This window comes from Chenopodium album, chromosome 6 (genome assembly GCF_948465745.1).
Source record: "Chenopodium album chromosome 6, dcCheAlbu1.1, whole genome shotgun sequence".
Classification (NCBI taxonomy): domain Eukaryota; kingdom Viridiplantae; phylum Streptophyta; class Magnoliopsida; order Caryophyllales; family Amaranthaceae; genus Chenopodium; species Chenopodium album.
Window position 1 is genome coordinate 49,727,201 of NC_137839.1, and position 23,489 is coordinate 49,750,689.

General features: G+C 36.6%; 3 protein-coding genes across 3 annotated transcripts; 2 read left to right on the top strand and 1 right to left on the bottom strand.

Moving 5' to 3' along the window:
- Window positions 1–1,255: 1,255 nt before the first annotated feature.
- On the top strand, window positions 1,256–9,104 carry LOC145634881 (protein BREAST CANCER SUSCEPTIBILITY 1 homolog). Its single transcript, XM_081686215.1, has 14 exons — window positions 1,256–1,408; window positions 1,526–1,579; window positions 1,673–1,743; window positions 2,406–2,519; window positions 4,547–5,022; window positions 5,268–5,375; window positions 5,456–6,322; window positions 6,413–6,510; window positions 6,777–6,963; window positions 7,059–7,150; window positions 7,252–7,375; window positions 7,457–7,622; window positions 7,721–7,839; window positions 8,544–9,104. Exons 1-14 carry the CDS (start codon window positions 1,353–1,355, stop codon window positions 8,886–8,888), a joined length of 2,877 nt encoding a protein of 958 aa, XP_081542341.1. The 5' UTR covers window positions 1,256–1,352; the 3' UTR covers window positions 8,889–9,104.
- A 146-nt stretch (window positions 9,105–9,250) lies between these two features.
- On the bottom strand, window positions 9,251–10,894 carry LOC145634882 (uncharacterized). Its single transcript, XM_081686216.1, has 2 exons — window positions 10,659–10,894; window positions 9,251–10,291 (listed from the first exon to the last, which is right to left on the bottom strand). Exons 1-2 carry the CDS (start codon window positions 10,735–10,737, stop codon window positions 9,465–9,467), a joined length of 906 nt encoding a protein of 301 aa, XP_081542342.1. The 5' UTR covers window positions 10,738–10,894; the 3' UTR covers window positions 9,251–9,464.
- A 7,285-nt stretch (window positions 10,895–18,179) lies between these two features.
- Window positions 18,180–18,731, top strand: LOC145636932 (uncharacterized). The gene has a single exon (XM_081688465.1). It carries the CDS (start codon window positions 18,180–18,182, stop codon window positions 18,729–18,731), a length of 552 nt encoding a protein of 183 aa, XP_081544591.1.
- The last annotated feature ends 4,758 nt before the right edge of the window (window positions 18,732–23,489 follow it).

Consider the following 23,489-nt stretch of genomic DNA (forward strand, 5'->3'; position numbering starts at 1 on the left):
TGGGTTGAATTTTGGGTCGGGTTAGTAGTAAGTCGGGTAAATTCGAGTCGAGTCAATAACAATTCGGGTTGAATTTCGGTCGAGTTAATAACAAGTTAGGTTGATTTTGGGTCGGGTTTGTTACAGGTCGGGTTGAATTTTGAGTCGTGCTAGTAACAGGTCGGGTAAAATTCGGGTCGGGTTAGGAACGGGTCGGGTTGAATTCAGGTCGGGATAAATTCGGGTTTTGATGGGTTAACACGGGTTTTGGGTCAATTTTGGTTCAGGTTGAGTTCAGTTTAGACCAATAATTTACGGGTTACATTTAGGTCAAGTCATCTCCGAGTCGGTTCATATTCGGGTTTGGGTCTCAAATACTCGGGTCAACTAGGGTCTAGGGTTGGTTTTAGGTCGGGTCAGGTCAAGATTTTTTCGGGTTCAGATGGGTTGGTTAATAATCGGGTTTGAGTCGGTATTTCGAGTCGGGTCAGCTTTTGACAGGACTGGCAAGTTTATTGAGCTCACGAAATTGCGGCTAAAGCAGGACAACATTTAATTTGCTTTTCTATTAATATGTAATTTATTTCAATCTTAGTCAAAAAAAGAAAAAAAAAATTGTAACGAAGAGACATCTATACTTCTATATCTATACTTAGTATTTAAAAACACAAACCACAAATCTATACTAAGCCACATGTCACCTCTCTTAATCCTTTCTTTTTAAATTTTCATTTTAATATAAAAAAAAAATATATAAATAATGTTTGAGTCTAAGTTAAACTAATTTTTGTTCATTACATTAATAATAAAATAGTCTTTTCATCTTCTAAGCTTAAATATAACTTAAACTAATGTGTCATTTCATGCCCTACAATATCTATGTATATATATATCTAATAAAATTCCACAACAACACTAACACTTTTCAACAAAAATAACCTAAGTAACAACCAGTGCATCGAATGGGTCAAAAGACTAGTTGTAAGTTATATGACCATGAATATTTGAAGTAAATAAAAAATAATAAAAAATGAATGGACATGTCTCAATTAGAAAATAACACGTGTTATTCTTGATTTACGCCTTTAAACAGTACTCCGTACTGAAGGAGTTAGCAAATGAAGAAGTTTCGGCTAAAAAGTTTGGCGGGGTTTAAAAATTTTGAAAAACTTTTGACATTTCCCACCAAACTTCCTTCCTTCGCAATCTTCTTCCCCCTATCCTTTTAATTCATCCCCTTTCTACCATTTCTTCCTCTTTCCTTCACATTTTTACTTTCATTTTTTTCGAATTCTGTCAATCAATCTCAAAACCTAAAACCCAATTCTTCAAATTCTTCCTCAGTATAACTCAACTCTGACGACTTCACAATAATGGCGGATTCGTCGCATCTCGAAAGAATGGGCCGAGAGCTCAAATGCCCTATTTGGTATATTCCCCCTTCTACCCATTTTCTCTTTTTTATTTGAATTTATCCTCTAATTTCTCCAAAGAAAATTCTGGGTTGTTTCGAATATACTTTAATCTGAATTGGGTTATTTTGCAGCTTGAGTTTGTTTAATTCTGCTGTTTCTCTTACCTGCAACCATGTTTTTTGCAAGTAAGTGACTATCATTTTGTTTTCCTTTTTCTTTATTTCATGGTTTATCATAGTTTTTGAATGTTATATTGATTGGTTTTTGAATAATTTCAGTTCATGTATTTATAAATCGATGAAATCAGGCTCCAATTGCCCGGTTTGCAAAGTGCCTTATCAGCGCCGAGGTCCATTTACACTCCTCAATTCCTCTCTAAATTCATTGGGTTTTTGGTGTTAGTTCATTTTATTTATTACGAGTATAATAACATTGACATCAAGTTGTCCAAATTGTCCATTGTTTGCCTGCTATTTCTTCCGTCTCTGAAAGTTCTTTATGTTTGACGGTGATTATCTCACAAAAAAGTAAAAACCGGAAGAACTCTTGGAGATTGAGGAATTAATATTGATGACAATTTAAGGAATTTCTCATTGTAATGTGTTCATAAAATGCTAGTATTACACAAATATATCGCAGTAGTATTTACCTGCTTAATACTATACAGTAGTTTATGTCATAACACCTTGAAATTTGTACAGAAATTGAAGCTAGAAATTTGTACTAATGAAATGAAAGGGAAATTAAGAATGTCGAAAAAGATTTTGTTGGCTGAGGGATCAGGGAATTAGTTGCTGATATCTATATCTATGTGTTTCTGTTGTCCTTTGTATAAAAATGCTAAAGGCGCACTAAGGTGATTGAGGTTCTGTCCGTTCTGATATCATAGAAGAGTTAGTTCTTTTATAAGAAAGAGTACTTAAGAAAGGTTGGATCCTTATTGACAGTTCATGTTTCTTCAGTAAATCAATGACTTTCTCTCTAAACGAGCTCTTTTGTCTTGTGCTGCAGAAATTCGTCCTGCTCCTCACATGGACAACCTGGTAAACATATACAAGAATATGGAAGTTGCATCAGGGTTTACTCTCTTTGTCTCTCAAAGTGGACCCTCGACCAAATTAGCAGGTAATGAAACATCTTTGTGACTTTGTCCAGATATATATAGGGTTCTAGTAAGCAGTTCTGAAAACATTGCCCGCTCAGGCCTTAGTTTTTAAACCTCGGTTATTGTTGTGACTGAATTTGTTTGAAGACTTTAGCTTATCATTTTTAATCCATTTTTATTACTTGCATGACTTAAATGAATTACTGATCCCTTAATCGACCTGCTCATACTCTTTACACGAGTGGCATTATCATCCGGTGGCTGTTGTGTCATATGGACGTTGTATTTTTTCTCCTAGTAGTGATAATATGATGTAGAATTTAAGGCATGAATTGAAGTTGTCACTTGATTCTTGACAACCTGAGTAACCTTGTGTTACGTTCTTGTTTTTTTTATTTTATTTTTTATTTTTTTTACCGCCTGTTTAATTGTTTCGCTAGTTAATAAGCCCATGATTTGGTTTAGGTACTTTATCACTCATTCAAGGGCTACATAGTTAAAAAAAAAAAAGGTTTGTGATTTACTTCATATACTAGATTTGACATAAAAAATTTCTTTAAAATAAATATATTTTATATATGTACATCATATGATAAATTATAGAAACAATACTATTAATTGCAATGCTATTTTAAAATCTAATTAATTTTGAAGAAAGTAAAAATTTAACCAAATTAATTACTCCCTCCATTTTTTTTAAATGCATCACTTTTGATTTTTGCACTATTCACATATACTATGGTTAATTTGATTTTTTCACCTCTATAAAATAAATAAATTTATTATATAATATATCATTAGATTTTTTATAATGTCTAGTTTTATAATATAATTTTGTTATAATTTTTACTAATTAACAATTAAAGATATTAATTGTCAAAGTTTCGTCTCGGCAAATGTATTGGTTATATTGATGCAAATAAAAGAAAACAGAGGGAGAATACAATATGAGTACTCTTTAACCGGGAGTAATTATATATGAAAGCCAAATAGTCACTCATAAATTCATAATTTAAAATATGGAGTATTAATATAATATAATAATTGTCTTCAATAAAACGAAGTATTTGTTGTAAAAAAAATAAAAAACGAAGTATTATAATAATTCAAGGTAAAAAGAAGGATTAGAATATGATGTCTGTAACTAATTTAGGCGGAAAAATTTTCTACCACAACTTGACATGTATACAATTTAAAAAAGGTTGATGTCAGTGGTTGTTATTTTAGTAATATATTTTGGAGTAGGCATTCAAACCTTAGATTTTGTATTCAAGATCGAATTAGGATTATTGCTTGATTGCTTAGATTTGGAGTAATTTGAGGAACTTAAAAGTTAAAACCCAGATCAAATTATCAAGTGTGAGAGTATGATTAGTTTTCTATCCAGAGTGATATCATAATGGACCCTAGTTTGCAAAAGCCACTTCATGATTGTTCCACAGTCTTGGCACCATGTCTCAAGATCCCTTAGTTTTTCTTATACATTGATTCCTAAATCCTGATTCATGTAAACATATGCTCAGAGAGACTCATGGTTGTAATTTCAGTGGGTACCTTAAAAGAGAAACTGTAAGGGTTCCTGTGTTTTCTTGTTCTAGTATAAGAATTTGACACTCAGGATATATTGTGGTACAGAAAAAAAACTTTGTCTTGTTGTTAAAGAATTGCCGCCAGTTTGATTTTGCAGCTCATAAGCTGTTTAGTTTGGATCTCAATATCTCATGCTACAAAGATAAACAGAATGTGCAAAGATTTGAAATAAAAGAAAAAGTTACAACAATATCAGTACCACAATTAAAGTCATAGTAGCAAATGAAGGAAATAGCGTGCATTATTTTTGAATTGAATGCATTTTTTCTTAAAACTATATGTGCAACCTTTTCTTTTTAGCTCAAATGTGATCAAAATATGCACATTCAACTAAAAAGTATGTGTAGTTATTTCTCATTTTACGAAACTTCTCATGAGATCTCTTCGACTCTTCCCTATATACAACACACACACACATCTTTTGTTCATCTATTAAGTTATACTTTTCATTTTGCAGATGCAAAAGTTCAGGCTAATGGTGATTTGGATGCTATGAGGGATACTGGTGAAGAAACTCCTAAGACTGTGAAGTGTCAAAGAACAGGCAGAGTAAAGTCTGTATTATCACAAGTGAACTCAAAACGTTCAGGGCGCAACAGAGGGAAATCTTCATTTGCAACGAATAAAAGGGTTCAAGTGCCCCATTCTCCCACTACTGAAAGTCCAGCAAGACAGGAAAAAGACAGGCTTGTTCAAAATAAAGTAATCAACAATCATATAAATAAGTGCTCAACATTTCCTAGTGAACATCAACTTTCAACTGAGAAAGAACGGTCACACATGTCACCTTTCTTCTGGTTACGAGAAGAAGTAGAAAGGTCAAGTCCTCAGACTGATGAGGATCAGACATTGACATGTACCCCAATGAAAGCCCCTTCTTTTAGTGATCTGAAGGATTCAGATGATGATGTGCCCGCAGAAAAATCTGTGGAAGTAAGTTTGCAATTTCTATATTCACACCAAGTTAAACAATATTATGTTGAATTTTGTGTTTATCTTGAAGCTCAGAAGATGTGCTGACCTTTCTGCCTTTTAGTTAGGCTTTGATGCAGCTCAACCTACTTTGTCTATCTAATTGATTTTTACTCTTGGCCTCTTGCTAATTTTTCTAGCTCTTTATTTATTTTATTTAATAATTGGGTATGTTAGCTTTTTTATTATCTGATCCATTCTTGTAGGAAGAGCCACTCAGCAAGTGCAATAGAGATATTTATGACAGTGAGATGTTTGAATGGACACAAAGAGAATGCTCACCTGAACTTTGTTCAAGCCCCATTAAGAAGCAGGTAACTGACATTCTTATACATCACAAGCTATACTGTTGAGGTATCTTCCAGTCTCTGGTATTAATTTGAGTTAAATGCAGGTTGAAGAGACAAATAGTAATACAATGCTTGGAAAGAAGGTGGAAGCAGCCTCGAGAGATGCATCTTCTGGCACTAAATTGATTACAGAACACCTAGCTAATGTTAGCCGGCAAGAAGAGAATACTATGATGGACCAGGAGCTACCTAGTAATGCCTATCCTAGAACAAAATTTGAAGATAGCCAAAATGGGTGTAAACCTTCCTACAAGAGAGGTAGAAAAGTAAGCAAAGACTGCCAAAAGAACAAAATGGAGGTTCGAGAGGCCCTTAATGGTTCAAAAACACCCGCTGAATTGATGCAATGTCAAGGAGTTGGTACTGAAAATGTTTTAGAGAGTGCAAAAGCTTCTGGTACTTCTAAAATAAGACAAATTAAATCATTTGATACTATATTGAAGGAAATTAATGGCAATGCTCCTGCCAAGTTTCCTGACGCTTCTGGACATAAAAGAGGTACTATGAAATTGGGAAAGTTAAAGAGGAAATATGACAGCATTGAGCACATCTATGATGCTGACTCGGTAAAAAGAAAGAAGCAGAAGGAAAATCTTGCCCAGTCTGATGTCATTAGAGGAAAATCCATTGTGTCCAATGACAATCCTACGAAGATGCGTAAATTGACATCTGTTCCTGAACAAGAGATTTCTGCAAACGTTAATTTGATAGGAAATGCTGCTGATGGAGGTGGAAGTGTTCAATTAAAGGCTCAAGCTGAAGGGTGTGTTCTAAGAAAACCTAACAATGATAGTTCAGGAAATCCACTAAAGAAGGGAAAGATCTATTGCCAAAAAGACATACCAGCTTTGCGCAAATGTGACAGAGTTTCCATCAAATGTGCTTTCTGTCATTCATCCAAAGAGACAGAGGTACTGTATTACTCTATTGCAAGCAGTCAGTTCATAATTTCCTCTTGAGTACATTCAAGTAGATATACTAACTGATGGTTAATAATGCAGGCTTCTGGTGAAATGGCTCACTATTCTGAAGGTAGACCAGTTTTAGCCAATCACTCTGAAGGTTCTGTCATCCACTCGCACAAAATCTGCACTGAGTGGTATGTTTCGTAACAAACCAAAAGAATTCCAATCTGTTGCTTATATATTTTCGCGACTTCTACATAGGAAGCATCCTTAATATTAGTTGCAAACAAATTACTGGACAATTTTACCTAAAATCAGTCCAGCTATTTACCTGCTGTAAATTTTGCTGATATTATTGAGTCTCATTGTGTTAGGCCTATTAGTGACTAATGTTTATGAAGTTGCATTTTGGACAATTGGTATTGTGATAAATAAAACATTATATTTTACTCTTGTGTAGGGCCCCTAATGTTTATTTTAACGATAATATTGCGGTCAATCTTGAAGAAGAATTGACACGAAGCCGTAGGATTAAGTGCTCTTTATGTGGAGTGAAGGGAGCCGCTTTGGGCTGTTATGAGAAGAGTTGTCGCAAAAGCTTTCATGTCCCCTGTGCCAAAAAGCTTCAAGAGTGTCGTTGGGATGCTGTAAGTGTTTACTAGTTGTAGTATATCAAGCTTACTGACTCTTTTCTTGTAGAACTAACCACATTTTTCATCTGCATTTACCACTTTTTCATCAGGATCACTTTGTTATATTATGTCCTCTTCATGCCTCCTCAAAGTTGCCTTGTGAATTGCCTCTAACGCAAGTCAGAAAACGCAATCAAAAGGGGTATGCTAATCTCTAACCAATTTCTATAGGATTTCTGATTAGCTATTTTAGACAAGCATTATAAAATGCAAAATTTTGAAATCTATTCTTTTATTATGCAGGAAACCTCCTTGCCAAAGACCTCAGGCTGCAGTTAGACATGTTACTAGCATAAACAGGTGGGACTCTGGTCGGCCAGCTGAGAAAGTGGTCCTTTGTTGTTCGGCTCTTGCTACTGTAGATAAGGTAGGGTAATAATATTTTTCATAAGTATGCCAATATGGCAACAATTGTTATAGATATCCTTAATGTGAGCGGGATCTGCAGGAAGCTGTTTCTGAGTTAGCAAAGTCATCTGGAGCTGAGGTATTGGGTCACTGGAATCCAAGTGTCACCCATGTTGTTGCATCAACGAATGAGAATGGAGCATGTAAAAGAACACTCAAAGTTATGATGGGGATCCTAGAAGGAAAATGGATATTAAGCATCAAATGTCAGCGCATTCCTTTTATTAAGAGTGTCGTGAATTTTAAAAATCTTTTTAATGTCTTGCCTTTGCTATACTTAAATTTAACCTTTTCGAGTTTGCAGGGGTTCAAGCTTGTTTGGAGGCCAAGAGACTAATTGAGGAGGTTCCTTATGAAATCACTTCTGACATTCATGGAGTCCAGGATGGCCCTCGTTTGGGTAGATTAAGGCTTCTAAACAAAGTATGTTTCAATCAGAAGTCCTGTTTCAATACTTAGCATTCAACTATTACTATTTGTTTAATCTACACTAATGATGTAAATGTTTTAAAAAGAAATTCATCTTCCTATGTTTAAGCATATTGAGTGCTGAGTAGAGGTACATTAGCAACCTGACAACCTGCTTCATTTTCCTAGTTTGACCTACTTGATATGTAGAACACTTGCTTCAAATTGATAATGGTTTATTCCACAATGTATTATCGTTGCTTTTAGTTTTTTGTATTATTTTTATATCTTTAAGCTTGACTCTTGAAGTGTTTATATTTGGTGAAATCCTTTTTATCATCATAGATTGTGTTGACAATAAGTTACCATTAGCCAGTCAAATAATTCGTTAAAACAGCGTCATGAATTGTCTGTTTTGTGTGAGTACCCCTATTTTCTGGCAATTCCTTCATGTCTGTGAGTCTGTGACTCTGTGGAGCTAGTTTTTCGATCATCAAACTGAATATCTAATGTAAATGTGAACACCATAGGTAGACCAAATTTTTTATAATTATGTTACCCTGAACGCATTCTAAGTTATAAAGTCTCAATGTTATCAACTTTACTTCCAGTTGTTTTTACCACTTGCCATTATATTGCTTACAACTTTAATGCAATTATATGAAAATCTTACTGTTTGTTTCCATCTATATATTCATGTAAAATTTTATAAATTGCAGCAAGCCAAGCTCTTTTCTGGGATCAATTTCTATTTTACTGTAGATTTTGAACCTTCATACAAGGGGTATCTACAAGACCTTGTTACTGCAGCAGGAGGAACTGTGCTACACAGGAGGCCTATTGCAGAAACTTATCAAATTGGTGCATCCCCTTCTCCAGCATCATCAACTATCATAGCCTACAGCATTGAACTGCCTGCCAACTGTGATCTTCGCAAGAAGAATATAATTCTTGAAAGCAGGAGATCAGATGCAGAAGCTCTTGCCAATTCAAGTGGAGCGAAATTGGCGAGCAATTCATGGGTTTTGAATTGCATAGCTGGACACAAACTGCAAGATCTGTGAATGGCACAGTTGCTTAGTATTCTGGAGCATTTTGAAGTTTAGGTAGTCAATAAGTTAAATCATTGGCACTGTATTAAGTTAACTTTGAGGATATCTAATCATCTATCAGGAACACTAGTTTATCTGTCAAATTATAATGTTGCAGCATCTTTAAATTTCCTTCTGTATAAACATGTTTGAAAGTTAATGCTCAAAATCATTAATTCTGTGTGTGATTATGCCCATATTTAATCATAAATTATTTGATGTGTTATTTTTCTAACTAAAGTGTTTGTAATATCTGAAAATTTAGTTGTTAGCCAGGAGAATAGAGTTGCTTATACTAATTGATTCTAAAACAAGAAGTGTTTTTCTTTCTTCATTGATGTTATAAAATCAGTTTCATACAAAGCTTTATGACATATATATACATATTCATATTATTTGGTACAAAATATCGAACATATAAGTTTGTGGAAAACTTTTTCTCAAAAAAGAAACAGAACAGGACAATTTTTCATTCACAAAAACAGAACTTGTAAAATCCAGACTATGCAAATTGAAGTCTGGATATTCCTTTCCTAAGTCTCAAATACTTCACTTCCTTTCCTGCCTAATCCTCGAAGTCTTCACATTGAGTCTTGTAAAAACATGCTCTAACGAAGTGATGTTCTCTTCAATCTCCCAACCCTGCTCACCCAAACCACAAGCAGCGACATGTTGCCTGAGGCTATGGACTATATCAATACTATGTTTAACCTCATCTCCAAGTTCTTCCATTGCAGATTGCATTCCATCCCTCTCTTCTTTCACCTCTATGTGTTTCCTTTTCATCGCTTTATAGCCTTCCAACGACTTCAGAAGTTGCTCTGAAAGCTCCTTATTCCTTTGTTGAGATACTGCATAACTGGTGTTATTTTCTGACCCTTTCGCGCTTCTTTTGATTTCATTCTGCTCTGCTACACATGCCTGTATTTTAGCTGATAACTTCTCATTTTGCGCCCTGAGATCATTAATATGCTCTTCCATTTCATTCAATTCTTGTACTTTTCGAGTCAACTCCCTTGAAATGATCTCTTTTTCCCTCCCTAAACTTGCACACATAACTCCTAGCCTCTTTTGTGCTGCATAACTCGTGTTTAGATCCCTTCGCAGCCTTTCCTTTTCGTCTAAGATCAACGTTTCATCCTTTTTTTGTACATCCTTAGGAGGATTCACTCGTAAATCGGTGTAACAACGTCTAAGTTCTGCCTTACTTTTCTTGGAACTTGTTTGAGATTTTTGCAGCCTTGTTTTCACGTCGTCTAAGATGGTCATTATTCCAGCAAATCTTTGTTCTTTTCGTTCATCCAAATTCCCTTTAATAGATGCTTCTTGATGATCTTGAATCAGCTTCAACAGCAGCTTTACATTTGCTGAAATACCTATTTCACAACACAAATAATTAAGATAATGTTTTTCTTTTTTTTTTTTTTTTTTTTAAAAATTTTTTTTTAAAATTTTTTTTATTTTTTTAAGTCCAAAATCTATTTGATTAACTTTGCATAATCAAAATAAATTAAATCAAATTATTAAACATGGAATTACAAATTTATCTCTAGGATAAGATGCAAATGTATCACAAGATACAATTTAATCATTCTATTATTTTTCTGGTAATAATAAAAGTTATTTTTATAATATGGCACAAAATACGTGCCATTAAAATTAATCTCCAAGATAAACATGGACGTGCTCTTATTACACCCCTTCATTGAAAAAAATATAGGGAAATTAGCGATGAAAGTTTACCTTCTAAGCTTAAATCTTCATTATTGCTAGTTGACATTGAGAAAAGATGAGGAGATGAACATACCCTAGCTCCACTCATAATTTTTTGATGATCTTTAATAAAGTTGATGAGTATTAAATATAGGCATAAAAATGGGTTGATGTCTGGTAAAATAATGCATGAAAAAAGTTGTCATATGCAATATTATGTCTGAGTTTTTCTGTAAACGGGTTTGTGTTTGGGTTGGTTTTGTTAATGTTCCGTGAAAATAGGATGGATTTATGACTATTTCTTGTCAAGTTGGTAATAAAATGAGTTAAATAAGAGTTGTTTGCAACTTTTTAGGTGTACATGTATAAATGATTATATTAGTTATTTGGTTACCTAACATGTCTAAGAATAGATTTTGCTATCATTCAATCACTCTTGTAGTCTTATATGATGCAAATTATTAATGAGCATTAGAATCAAATCCAAATAATCCACTTAGACCATCATCACTTATGGTATAAAAATTTATACCATCCCTCTCTTTCTACCACTTTCGCACTCATCCACATCATCTATACCACAATACAATATACCACAATACATCATCTCCAAAAATCATCCCACCCATGGTATAAAAAAAGTTTACCACCACACACTCTCTCTCCTATTTGTATTAATAATACACTTAATTTAATTATAATTATATTTCATTTTATTATTGGAGATAACTAATTAATATTTGTAAAGTTAATTAAATAAATAAGTTATTTATGTAGTAAAAAGTGAATTCGAAAAAATATATAAAACTATATCAATATGGGTGTCTATGTGTAGGTCTTGAAAAATTATGAACAATTTATGGTAATTTTTACATAAATTTTTACTTTATAATTTTTTCTTAAAATGCAATTGAAAAAAAAAGATACATGATAACCAGGCCACATGGCGTGACCTGGTTGGTTCATGTTTCACGGGGACCAAAGCAATTGTTTACCATAGGATGGTGCATACCATCAAATGGTATAATTTTATACCACCAATGTAGTAAAAAAATTGCATGTTTTTGATGAGTTTTTACACCGTGGTATAAAATTATACCACAAGTGTTGATGCTCTTAGGGTTTGTTCACATTTACTGAATTGATTGAAGCTGAACTGAACTGATTGGAGCTGAACTGAATTGAAATTAAGTAAATGTGAACAGATCCTTAGCTTGGTGAAAATGAATCAAGTCTTTCACTTTATTTTTTAACTAGATTGATTTACTCTTAAATAGTTATTTGTAATTTATAGGATAATTAATTTAATAATTTGCACATACTGCTCTTCTCATTTTAATTAGATAAAATAAGAAAAAAATAATCCCAACATTCATCAATTTTGGTAGAATAATCCGAACTTTGGGGGGTCTTCTTTTTCTTCAATCTCAAATACCGGTTACTGGTTGAATGAGTTTCTTTTTATTTATTTATTTTTTTAAAAAGTGACACATGTCACACATTAATTGGTTAAAAATATAAACACAAAAAGAAACAAACAAAATTAAAAAATAAACATCAGCCAAACCCCAAATCTGTCCACCCACAACCTTATCTCTGGCGGCTACTGCTACTCCCCCTCCCCCTACGTTGGTTTCCCCCTCCCTCAACGCCGGTGATGCGACTCACCTTCCTCTCCTTCTTTTTCGCCAACACCATCACTCAAAACTCCTTTTCAAGCCGCCAGGCCACCACCACTCGAAACTCTTTTCCAACCACCACCACCACTCAAAACTCCCTTTGAAACTTTCCCCAACTCTCGAAAACTACCAAACACCCTTCCCCCACCATCGAAAACCCAATCTGCTAGGGTTTGGGTTTTCAACGGTGAGGAAGTGGCTGTTGGGGATTTTCGAGAGTGGGGGAGGGGTTTCGAGGGTGTTTTGAATGGAAAAGGAGGGGATTGGGGGTATAGGTGGGTCGCAACACCGACAGAGCGGGTTTGTGGGGAAAGCGGCGCACTGTTGGGACGGGGAAGGGAGGGGTTAGCACGGTCGGCGGTGGCAGGTGGTGGTGGTGGTGGGGGTTACGGTTGTCAAGTAGGAGATTAAGGGTTTTGGGTTTTTTTTAGATTAATTTTTTTTTTAATTTTCTTTTTTTTGGACAAATTGCAGCTTGACACATGGCACATAACCTGTTACAACAGGTCATTGACTTTTGTTGACTGGTTTGGGATTGAAGAAAAAAAGACCCCTCAAAAGTTGAGATTATTCCAAAATAATCCAAAAATTGATGAAAGTTGGGATTATTTTTCTAATTTTTTTCTTTTAATTATTACTACCTATAATATTATTGGGGCTCACACCAAATATTACCATCTCTTTTCCCAAATGCCCTGACATGACATTATTCTAAGACTTATCCTTTTAATTGCCTTCTTTTTTCATTCTCTGGTCTTTAACTTCCATTGTCTTTCTTCCTTAATTCCCTTTATTGTTACTCACCCACCATATTTTTTTTCTCCTCTCTCTCTCTCTCTCTCCTTTTCAAATCATTGTTTGAACATGTACTTTAATTTCAATGCAGAGGGTGACCACACTTTGGGGACATGTGGCTCTCAAACTTTAGCGCGAATTAAACAAATAAAAAAGGTAAATTATGGGTTATGCTAATTTAAACATCAATTACAACCATAATAGTGCTCATCAGACCGTAAAATTGACAAATTTTTTGAGTTAATTCCACGAATATTTCAACACAATCAAATCCCAAATTTGAATTCAAAACTCGAGTATCATTTCCAAATAAGTTGCCTTTAGCATTAAAGAGAAATATATACTTTTTTCTTGGATTTCATTTTAGTATTGAAGAAAGAGGAATAATTTTTGAAACCCTAATTTAATTATTCACTTCTCGATTATAGGTTTTTGCCCAAATGTGTGATAAATTAATAAAGAAGGGGAAATTGAGAAAAGAAGCTAAGGAAAATGAAGAGGGAAAATTAAAGGGTGGGCCCAAAGTATTTGTAAGAGGCTTATGCAAATAGATGATAAAATTTTATGCTGAAAAAACTGAGGGATTTTAAAGGGAGGAATGTTAGGCGTGTAAAAATGCATAACAAGGGATATTCATGAAATTATACATATGTACAAACGAATGCATATTCTGGTATCATTGGATGATCAAATAGTACCACTGAATAAATAGTGATGCATTCAGTTGTACAAAATTTATGCATAAATAGTACCACTGAGGATTCAATGGTACCATATAAATTTTCAATGGAACAATCAACATGTGGTCCCCTATCACGTGATACAATCCGACCAAAAAATAGGTGGGGTCCACCTACAGACCTCTCTCTTCCTATTTCTCTCCTCTTTTCTCTCTCTACCATGTGTTTTAAAAATATTTTAATCTATGTTATTTATTTACAAATGCATAACTGTAGGCGTAGTTCAAAGTGCGCCTACGTTAAAGCATGTATGAATATGCTTGGCACTCATAGAAAGTGGGATTGACATAATATGATTAGGGATAAATAAAGTAGGGAGCCTCCAACAAGTTTTTAAGGAACTTGTAAACCGTTCACGGATCATAAAAGGCAACCACGATTAAGGGACAACGATAGGTAACAACAATTGACCCGTGAAGGTTACACCCTATTCATAATCCATGAGATTACCAACTCCATATGGTTCGAAGGGAGGATCGGGGATGATGGTACGAAGTGAGTCATGGATTCACATTTTCCCGTATTGGCCTCTACTCGATTCTTATAGTGAAAAGTGATTCTTGCGATCTTAAAGGCATACAAACAAAATATTCAATTTGCTCCAAACAATTATTATGATAATTGGTTGAATATTAATGCAACATATAATTCTAAAATATTAGTGATATTTTGAATTAATGACAAGATTAAAAAAGATCCTAAACCGGTTGTCCAAATTATCTTATTAGGCGTGATTTTCAATTACATATTCACTTTAAACATGCAATATGGTGATCATAATAACAATAGAATAAGCATTAATATTTAAAGCAATTTAACAATAATAGCGTTAGTCAAATTGAATATAAATTAACCTAATCATGATACTAGCAATATTAAAATAAAATAGGAGTAATTAAAATAATTAATTACTCACATTCCGCGCGTTCCTTAAAATTGCTACATCATGAATAAATTGTTAGTAACTTCAATAAACAATAAAAATCAAATGAAAATTAAATTAAATAAATGTAGATTTGATTTGGTCCAAACCCTTATTAACTTATACCTTTCACACCTTGGTTTAAGGACGGAACCTCGGGTCAAGTATGGACTCCTTGGAGTGCTTAAGGGAAGAATGATGTAGATAGGAAATAGGAATATATAGGTTTAAGGCTTAGAATATGGGAGAGAGAGAAAATAGAATGATTTTTGGTGTAAAAGAGAGGAAGAGAGAATGATTTGATGCCCCGAACTGTAGAAAGGAGGGGGATATTTATAGGGAAAATGAGAAAGGGGAACACACGGAACCCTAAAAAGATAAAAATCCTAAAAAAGGTTGTCGCGACACGGTACACTTTAGTATGACGCGGGGTAATTTGGTGTGACGCGGGACAGAAACAAACCTACAGAGGATAAAACGCGTTTAGGGATTACGCGGATAAAACACGGAGCAATACTGTGTCACGGGATGTGCATCGTGACACGGGAAATATATGCCGTGACACGGCAATACTTCCCGTGGCGCGACACTTTTTCCCGTGTCACGGTGAAGTTTTTGCGTCTAAATTCTTAAGCGTGTGGGAAAGAAACACGGAAAAGACACTGGAAATCACCGTGACACGGTGAAAAATCCCATGTCACGGTACCATGCATGCCCAGTTCCACGTCATCATCTCCCGTGACGCGACAGTTTCTCTCGATTATTGGATCAAAATTATAAGACCAAAAAATCAGTTTCTCTCGATTTTGCGACGTGGACACGAAAAGTGGAAAACAAGTTATGGTTTAGGGAAATGAGCTAGGAAATGGATTGGTTTATGAAATGTATTGAATAGAAACATGGATTTAATCACTCCAAAGATTAAATACTCAACTCAACCAATAATGGCGGTGAAACGTTGTTCATCATTAGGTTTGGTTTTGGGGAGACATTTTTAAGTGTCTACAATAGCATTCCTCCATTTCCACTTCCTCTAAAAAACTATTTGTTTGGACCCCCTATGGGCCCACGTTCATTAAATACGGAAATTACCAAAATGCCCCTATGTAAACCCTAAACAGGAAAATTCAATCATCATACACAACACACAACCTTAGAAACCCTAATGTGGCCCTACAAGGCCTAATATGGCCTAGAACGGCCAGAAACCCTAATCCTAACCCTAATCAAGTTAGTTAATCCTCTCCTATAAATACTAATCTTCAGAGATTAGCGAGGTAATTAATTTTCTCCACACACTCTCTCTCTAAAAATACTCTCTCTAAACACAGTTTATTGACTTGACCGTTGGAGGGGCTTTCTCGGGAACACACCCCAAGGCAGTTGATTTTCGTTGTTTTACAGGACTCGGCTTGACTTGATGAGCAGTCCCATACAACTCGGATCCGAAATTCTTTTGCGGAAACAATTGGCGCCGTTTGTGGGGACTCGTCAAACAAAAAGTCATGGTTACCACCCGTCGAACCGATCCTTCTCAAAACGCTGGTGGGCAAAATCAAACCCAAGGGCAATTGCGCCCACCTCGTCAGCCGCGGAATAACCAATTGTCCAATCGTGAAGATCAATATGAAAACATGGAGTTTGAACAACCCGTTAATCAGGAAGGTCAACAGCATGTGACAAAACAAAATCTGGAAAAGCTGACGGAACAGTTCAACACCACTCTCCAAGACACCCTAAAAAAATGGACCGAGGCTATGAAAAATAACCAGGCAGGTCCCTCTCGTCGGCTGCTCCAAGACCAAGGACGCCAAGCGTCGCGGGACAATCAAAGGGCACAACCCCACGATGTTCCACGACGAAGTGGAGGACATGGTCGTAGGGCACAACTAGATCCGTCCATAGTAGGTTTGGAAAGCGTCGTCGATCACCCCAAGATCGGCCCGTCATATCACCTGTTCGCATAGAGTCTAGTTAACACTCTACTTCAAGTCGACACTGAAGGGACGGTGAACCGGCTAATCATGCTAGAGACCCGAATGCTAGGAAACTCATTGACGAGATGCGCCTACACCGGCGAGAGATGGATGCCCGAGAGCTCATTAACAGGCGTAGGGTAATAGAGCAGCACCAGGCCCGTGAAAACGACCAGAATGGGGCGCGAATCGTCGGCAAAGCCGAAGCCCTAGGTTGCCTAATCATCGATCACCTTCTCGTAGGGAAGATGTAGGGGACTCGGAAGATCCACCAAGGCAGGATAGGTCTGATCAAGGTCCCATATCACGCCATAGAACTCGGGGTGAAGAAGGAAATCAAAACCAAGATGAGCAGCCACCATGGTTGCCATCACATATATCTACACCACTAACTCCATTGAGTCAGGAGTTGATGAATACCCCAAAAGCGGACAAGGTTAAGATGCCAACTATAGAACCTTTCTTTGGAATCACCAATCCAGATGAGCACTTAGCCGCTTACGCCGCACAAATGAGTGTACAAACGAGTTGTGAGGCCACCTGGTGCAAGTATTTCCCTACTACACTAAAGGGACCAACCTTGTTGTGGTTCCAGAAGTGTGTACCAAAGGTATGTATACATAGATACCAAGATCTGGAACGTGTGTTTGTTAGCTGATTCAAGCACGGAGCAAGATAGAAGAAAAAAAGTGTCAATCTGATGACTATGAAGCAAGGGAAGACGGAGACCTTTCAGAACTATATATGAAGGTTCAACCAAGAATCTTTGAAAATCCAAAATTTACCGGATGAGACTGCACTAACAACGTTCTTGGCCGGGCTGAGTTCCACGGATTTTAAATTTAAGCTTATCGAGTTAGGGGTTTCAACCCTTACTGAAGCCATGGAGCAACGCACAAGAATATACAAGCCTCAAAAGTTTGTGGCACGAGCCAAGAGAATTCTCAACCAGAGAAAAAATGAAAGCATGAGGATGAACCTTCAAAAAGCCAACCATCCAAACGATCCAACCTGATCACAGATCATGGTAACGACCCTCGGTACAACCGTAATCGTCGTGAGATCTACTTGGATATCAAGGAGAAAAACATGTTTTCAAGGCCTCCTGTAGTTCGGACTCCTGAGGAAAAGAGGGATAAGAGACTCTGGTGCGAGTACCATCCCGAATGCGGGCATACCACAAAAAATTGTAGGGAGTTAAAGAAAGCCCCTGATCAACTTGCTGACGAAGGAAAACTTAAAAAGTACCTCAAGGGGTCTGACCGCTTAAACAAAGAAATGCAAGAGAGGCTCGCAGCGACGACACCGGAGGACACGTTGCTGTCATTACCGGTGGATTAGCACTTGGAGGATCGGTAACCAAAGCAAAAGACAGCCTACACGCCTTACAACATCAAGTACTCAAAATCACACCAACTTCGGCGCCTGCCTCGCCTATCATGACATTTGGAGGGAAGTTAGAGCGCCCATTGCAAGTCCCTCACGATGACCCCTTGGTCATTGAGATGAAGATTGCTAACTTTAGAGTAAGTCGAGTGCTCGTTGACAGTGGGTCATCGTCAGATATCATTACCCTTGATTGCTTGAAGTGTTTGAAGTACAACGAAAAAGATTTAGCACCCGTGGACAAACCCTTCATTGGCTTCGGGGGACAATCTGTCTTTCCCAAAAGGACAATCCGTTTACCGGTTCGACTTGGTCCCAAAGGGAAAGGAAGATCGGTGGTCACCCACTATTTAGTGGTGGACACACCCTTGCCCTACAATGTCATACCAGGGCGGCCGCTGATGAACAAGGTAAAGACGACCATATCAGTCTATCAGCTGCTCATGCAACTCAAGCTTGAAGATGGAACATTTGGGATGGTATATGGGGATCAAAGATCCGCTAGAGAATGCTACGTTAATAGTTTGAAGCGAGCATCAGAAGCGCTTTCTGAACCATTAAAGAAGAGCAAAATAACCGACCCTTCCGTCTTATTCACTAAATAATCAAGGGGAATGGACAAACCCTAACCCATAGCAGGAGATAAGGAAGAAGTCATTGGTACCGCAGAAGAAACGGTGCGGGTTGGTACGAACATTGACGCGGCATTACGAAGTCAGATAATCAAAGTGCTAAAGGCACATCGGGACGTCTTCGCCTACACAGTAGACGAAATGCTGGGCTTAGATCCCGCCATTATGACTCATCGCTTGAACATCAAGCCAGGTCACAAGCATGTTAAGCAAAAGTTAACGCATCAAGTCCCGGAGCGCACTACCGGAGCCGCGGCGGAGGTGAAAAAGCTACTTGAAGAAGGGTTCATTAAAGAGTGCCAGTATACAGATTGGCTTGCAAATATGGTGTTGGTCAAGAAACCCTCTGGGGCATGGAGGATGTGCGTCGAATTCACTGACTTAAACAAAGCGTGCCCCAAAGATGACCACCCTCTCCCAAAAATTGACAAGCTTGTGGATTCAACGGCTGGACATGCTTTATTCAGCTTCATGGATGCAAATGCGGGATACCATCAAATCCCCATGGCGGAAGAGGACCAGCCACATACTGCCTTCATCACTAATCAAGGAGTATGAAAGGAATGATGTCCTTCGAACAAGTGTACTATTCCGTAAGTGGGTTCAGAATTATTAGAAAGCTAATATATTCAGTAAGGTCAAGTGATCGGAATGCCTAGGTGGAGGTCGCTTCCAATCAGTAATATTAATGCATAATTAATATTACAGCTTAATCTTGACTGAACCCTTCGGGTCACACCCTTAGCAGTAAATGAACCGACTCGACGAATTAATTCGGAAGAAATTAATTCTTCGCCCGAGTATTAAATATTTAGACGTCGGAAATTCGAGCTTAGAGCATCGAAACCGAGCGTCAGAAGTCGAGTCAAAAATAATAAATGACGAGACGCGCAAATAATAATAAATCGCCAATATTTTCCAAAATACCCCTAGCATCGGAGTGCCCCGAGCATGCGAGTGCTAGGGGAAAAAATATCCTAGCATAGGTTGCTAGTAAGCTCACTAAGCCGAGCCATGCACGACTGGCTAGTGCGTGCTAGCGCACCACAGCCAGCAGCGTGCTAGCAGCCGCAAGCATCGCATGCTAGCAGAAGCAAGCATGCGTGCTAGCAGCAGCTAGCTGCCGCAAGTCGTGCGTGTTAGCAGCAACTAGTAGCGCACGCACGGGCTGGGCAGTAGGCGGGCTGTGGCTGGGCCATAGGGCCGTGTACTAGGGGAGCAAGTGGGAGTATATGGAAAGCAAGTGGGAGCAAGTGGGCTGAGGGACATGTGGCACAAGGAGAGCATTGAGTGAGGAGTAAGTTGATGAGTGGCATTTATGCCACTCTTTTATCCTTTTTCTCTAAGGATTCTCCCCTCATTTGCACTTGTTTGGCCCTTTTTCTAAGCAATTTTACTTAGTTTTGCTTCCTCTTTTCTTTCTCCTTTATCTTCCCTTTTTCTTAGTCTTCTCGCTTTGTTCTTATTGTGATTTTTATGCTTATGCTTTGTAGGAACCATCGGATTTTCAAGAGGAGGAAGCTAAGCTCAAGGGAAGCTGGAGGAAGCATGATTCAGAAGAGGTTCGGCCGAACCTCCTGAAGGTGTGGCCGAACCTGCTCAGTGGTTCGGCCGAACGTTGAGGCAGGGACAAGATGAGATTTGGCAGTTTTGCAGGAGTGGCCGAACCACAGGAGTTCGACCAGACCAGGATCAGGGAGGTTCGACCGAACCTACCCATGGTTCGGCCGAACCTACCCTGTAGTCCGACCGAACCTACCCTGTAGTCCGGCCGAACCTTCCCATTGTTCGGTCGGACCTCTCCTTTTATCTGCTGGCTCTGTACGGACTATATAAGTCCCATCTTAGAACGTTTTGGGGGGATTAGATTAACTTAGTTTTAATTTTTCTACATTTTAGCTTAATCTAGAGAGAGAAACACTATTAGTCTTCATTGGTAGAGAGAGAAAGTGCGGTTTTCTTCATTAATGAACTTGGATTTTGAAGAAGGAGTTTGTTCAATCCTTTGTAGACCTTCATCTTTAATTAATGAGCAATCTCTTACTCTTTCTCTTTACCTTTGTATTTTTGATTTTGCTTATTTGCTTTGATTTTTCTTCTTTGCTTATTCATCATGTTGATGCTTATTGATTTGATGATTGATATTGTTTTCAACATGATTTGTGAGTAGTCACCTAGCTTAGGGTGTGGGGATGGTGTAGTTGCTAATTGTTCATGCTTTTAATGTTGGGGTTATGTTAATGGTGATTAAAGTCTTTGCATGTTTGATATTCTTTGGTCTTTCTTGCAAGTGCACATTGTTAGTTGATCAAAGACGAGTCTTTACTAACAAGTAACGGAAGTTGACTTAGTTGAGATTCATTACTATCGATAATTCTTTGTTTGCACCTTCTAATATATGGTTCTAATGTGGAAACATAGAGGCTATGTTAGGAGAAACCAATTAACCCCGGAAGGCGGTTAGATTGGACCCCCTTTACTTCAGTATTCATGCATGTTTAGTTTACCATTGATATGCTACTTTGTTATTGCATGATCAAGCGTCAACTTCACCTACCCATTTCCCTTGGTGCCTAGCTGTAGACTCCCATTTGTGTCTCCCCAAAACCAAACCCAGTGATGAATACCTTTCACGTCGAACCATAATCGAATGAGGTGAAAGTGTGAAAAGTCTAGTGTTGCGGTTAGTTTTTGTTAAAATTCTTTCTTTCTGTTTTCGAAAACCCACTCTATTTTATGAAAACGTCCATTCCAGTTTAGTTTGGTCAATGATAAGGGTCCAATAATGGTGTAGTTGGATGGGGCTTGAAAAGACCTTTCCAACGATATATTATAAGCCCAATTCCGATAAATATCGAGGAAGTTATGGCCAAAATACTAAACTGGGCCCAAACCGGATTTTACCTACGACCCAATGATCATGAGGAGGGTCCAAAGGTTTAATCCTATTCCTAAACTAATTAGGATTGATTAGAATCTTCTATAAGTTTCTAAAATATTTTAATTATCCTTTTTTGAAAAGATAAGATTAAGGAATTTGATTTAAATATAAACTTTCCTTTTTTATAAAACTTTCCTTTTTTTTAAAGTCCTAATTCTATTCGGATTTAAACATGTTCAAAGACAGTCAGATATTATTTTCGTGCCTCATATTTTTTATCCAAATTTTATATGGTTGGATAGATCTTGAAATTATCTTTCCAATGATATATTATAATATTAAATCCGAGCTATAACGAAAAAGATATGAATAAGATATCAAACTTTATCCAAAACTGACACCCTTCCACTATTTTGGCCATATCTTTTTATCTACAAAATATTTTAATCTGATTCTAATTGGATTGGAAAGTAGGCTTTAAGAGCTTTCCAACGACATATTATATGCCTTATTTGGACTTCTGGATCAAAAGATATGATAAAAACAAAAACGCGTTAAAAACAGGCTTGGCGCCTGACTCCAGGCATTGGCGCCTGGAACCAGGCCTGGCGCCTGGCGCCAGCCGCCAACCTCGTTTTGCGTGCGCCAGACTCTGTTTTGTTAATTTTATCTTTTTGGCTGATTTTCTCTATAAATAACGTATTAAAACTCCGTTTTCGATAACCAGATTTCATCAATTCTTATTTCAATTCACCAACTCTCATCAAGATTTTCTTGATTATTCTCTCTCTCTCTTTTCTAAACCAGCCTTTTCTCAAATACAAAATTCCGCATCACAAGATCTTGATACACCTAGCCATATTCGAAGTTGCCTTCGCCCTAGATGTGAAAGGTTTTAATTTCTGAGGGTTTGGTCCCAAATCTCTATTTCAATTATTTAATTTAATTGTTTTGATTATTATTTTCCTTGAAGTTACTAACGTGTGTATTTTGTAATTAGAAAGAGATACGAGGCATATAAGTAAGTACTTTAAGGGATTTTGTTGATTAATTGATTTATGATGTAGATATCATGTTTAGATTGTTATTATGATTCCTAGTATCATGTCTAGGATATTTTTTAATATTAAATATGATTGCTATGATACCTTTTATTCTCTTCCTAATATTTATGATTGTTAGTATCATGTTAGGGTTAAAGATTTGATTTTTATTGCTTAGTGACATGCTAGGGTTTGTTATTAATCTTGTTAGTATCATGCCTAGGATCTTGCTATTTTTATTATGCTTTAATATTAACATGAACATGATTATGATTATAATTGTTATAATTTATTATTATTTTGATGATGATTATTTTATTTATGATTATTATTATTATTATTATTATTATTATTATTATTATTATTATTATTATTATTATTATTATGATATGATTATTATTATTCTTCATGATTATTATTGATTATGTTTCTTGATACATTATTTATTTTTTTATTGCTTGATCACCTTTTATTGTATGTTTAAAGGGAATTTGGTACTTGTAATCACGCTTAATAAGATAATTAATAATCCTGTTAGGGTTAATTGTGATTATAATTCAAGTGGTCGCCAATGATAGTTTATTTGTGCATTAAATTCAACCAACATAGATTAAACAGGTTTAGGGTTAACCTATTGATTGTATGTTAATCAGAAAGCGCACATGAATACGAGCAGAATAAAGTAGAGGCCTATTATTAGGGCAGGTTCAATCTCTTTTAGGTTGGATTTGTACCTTCATCCTCGAACCCTTATTTGGTTCATGACCTTATGGAGTTGACGATCTCTTGGATCGTTAAGGGGTGTAA

Coding starts and splice junctions, on each gene's coding strand:
- LOC145634881 (XM_081686215.1), top strand. CDS start 1,353: ATGGCGGATTCGTCGCATCTCGAAAGAATGGGCCGAGAGCTCAAATGC. Junction 1,580..1,672: donor TGCAACCATGTTTTTTGCAA/GTAAGTGACTAT, acceptor GAATAATTTCAG/TTCATGTATTTATAAATCGA. Junction 6,964..7,058: donor AAGAGTGTCGTTGGGATGCT/GTAAGTGTTTAC, acceptor CTTTTTCATCAG/GATCACTTTGTTATATTATG.
- LOC145634882 (XM_081686216.1), bottom strand. CDS start 10,737: ATGAGTGGAGCTAGGGTATGTTCATCTCCTCATCTTTTCTCAATGTCA. Junction 10,292..10,658: donor TGAAGATTTAAGCTTAGAAG/GTAAACTTTCAT, acceptor GTTGTGAAATAG/GTATTTCAGCAAATGTAAAG.
- LOC145636932 (XM_081688465.1), top strand. CDS start 18,180: ATGACATTTGGAGGGAAGTTAGAGCGCCCATTGCAAGTCCCTCACGAT.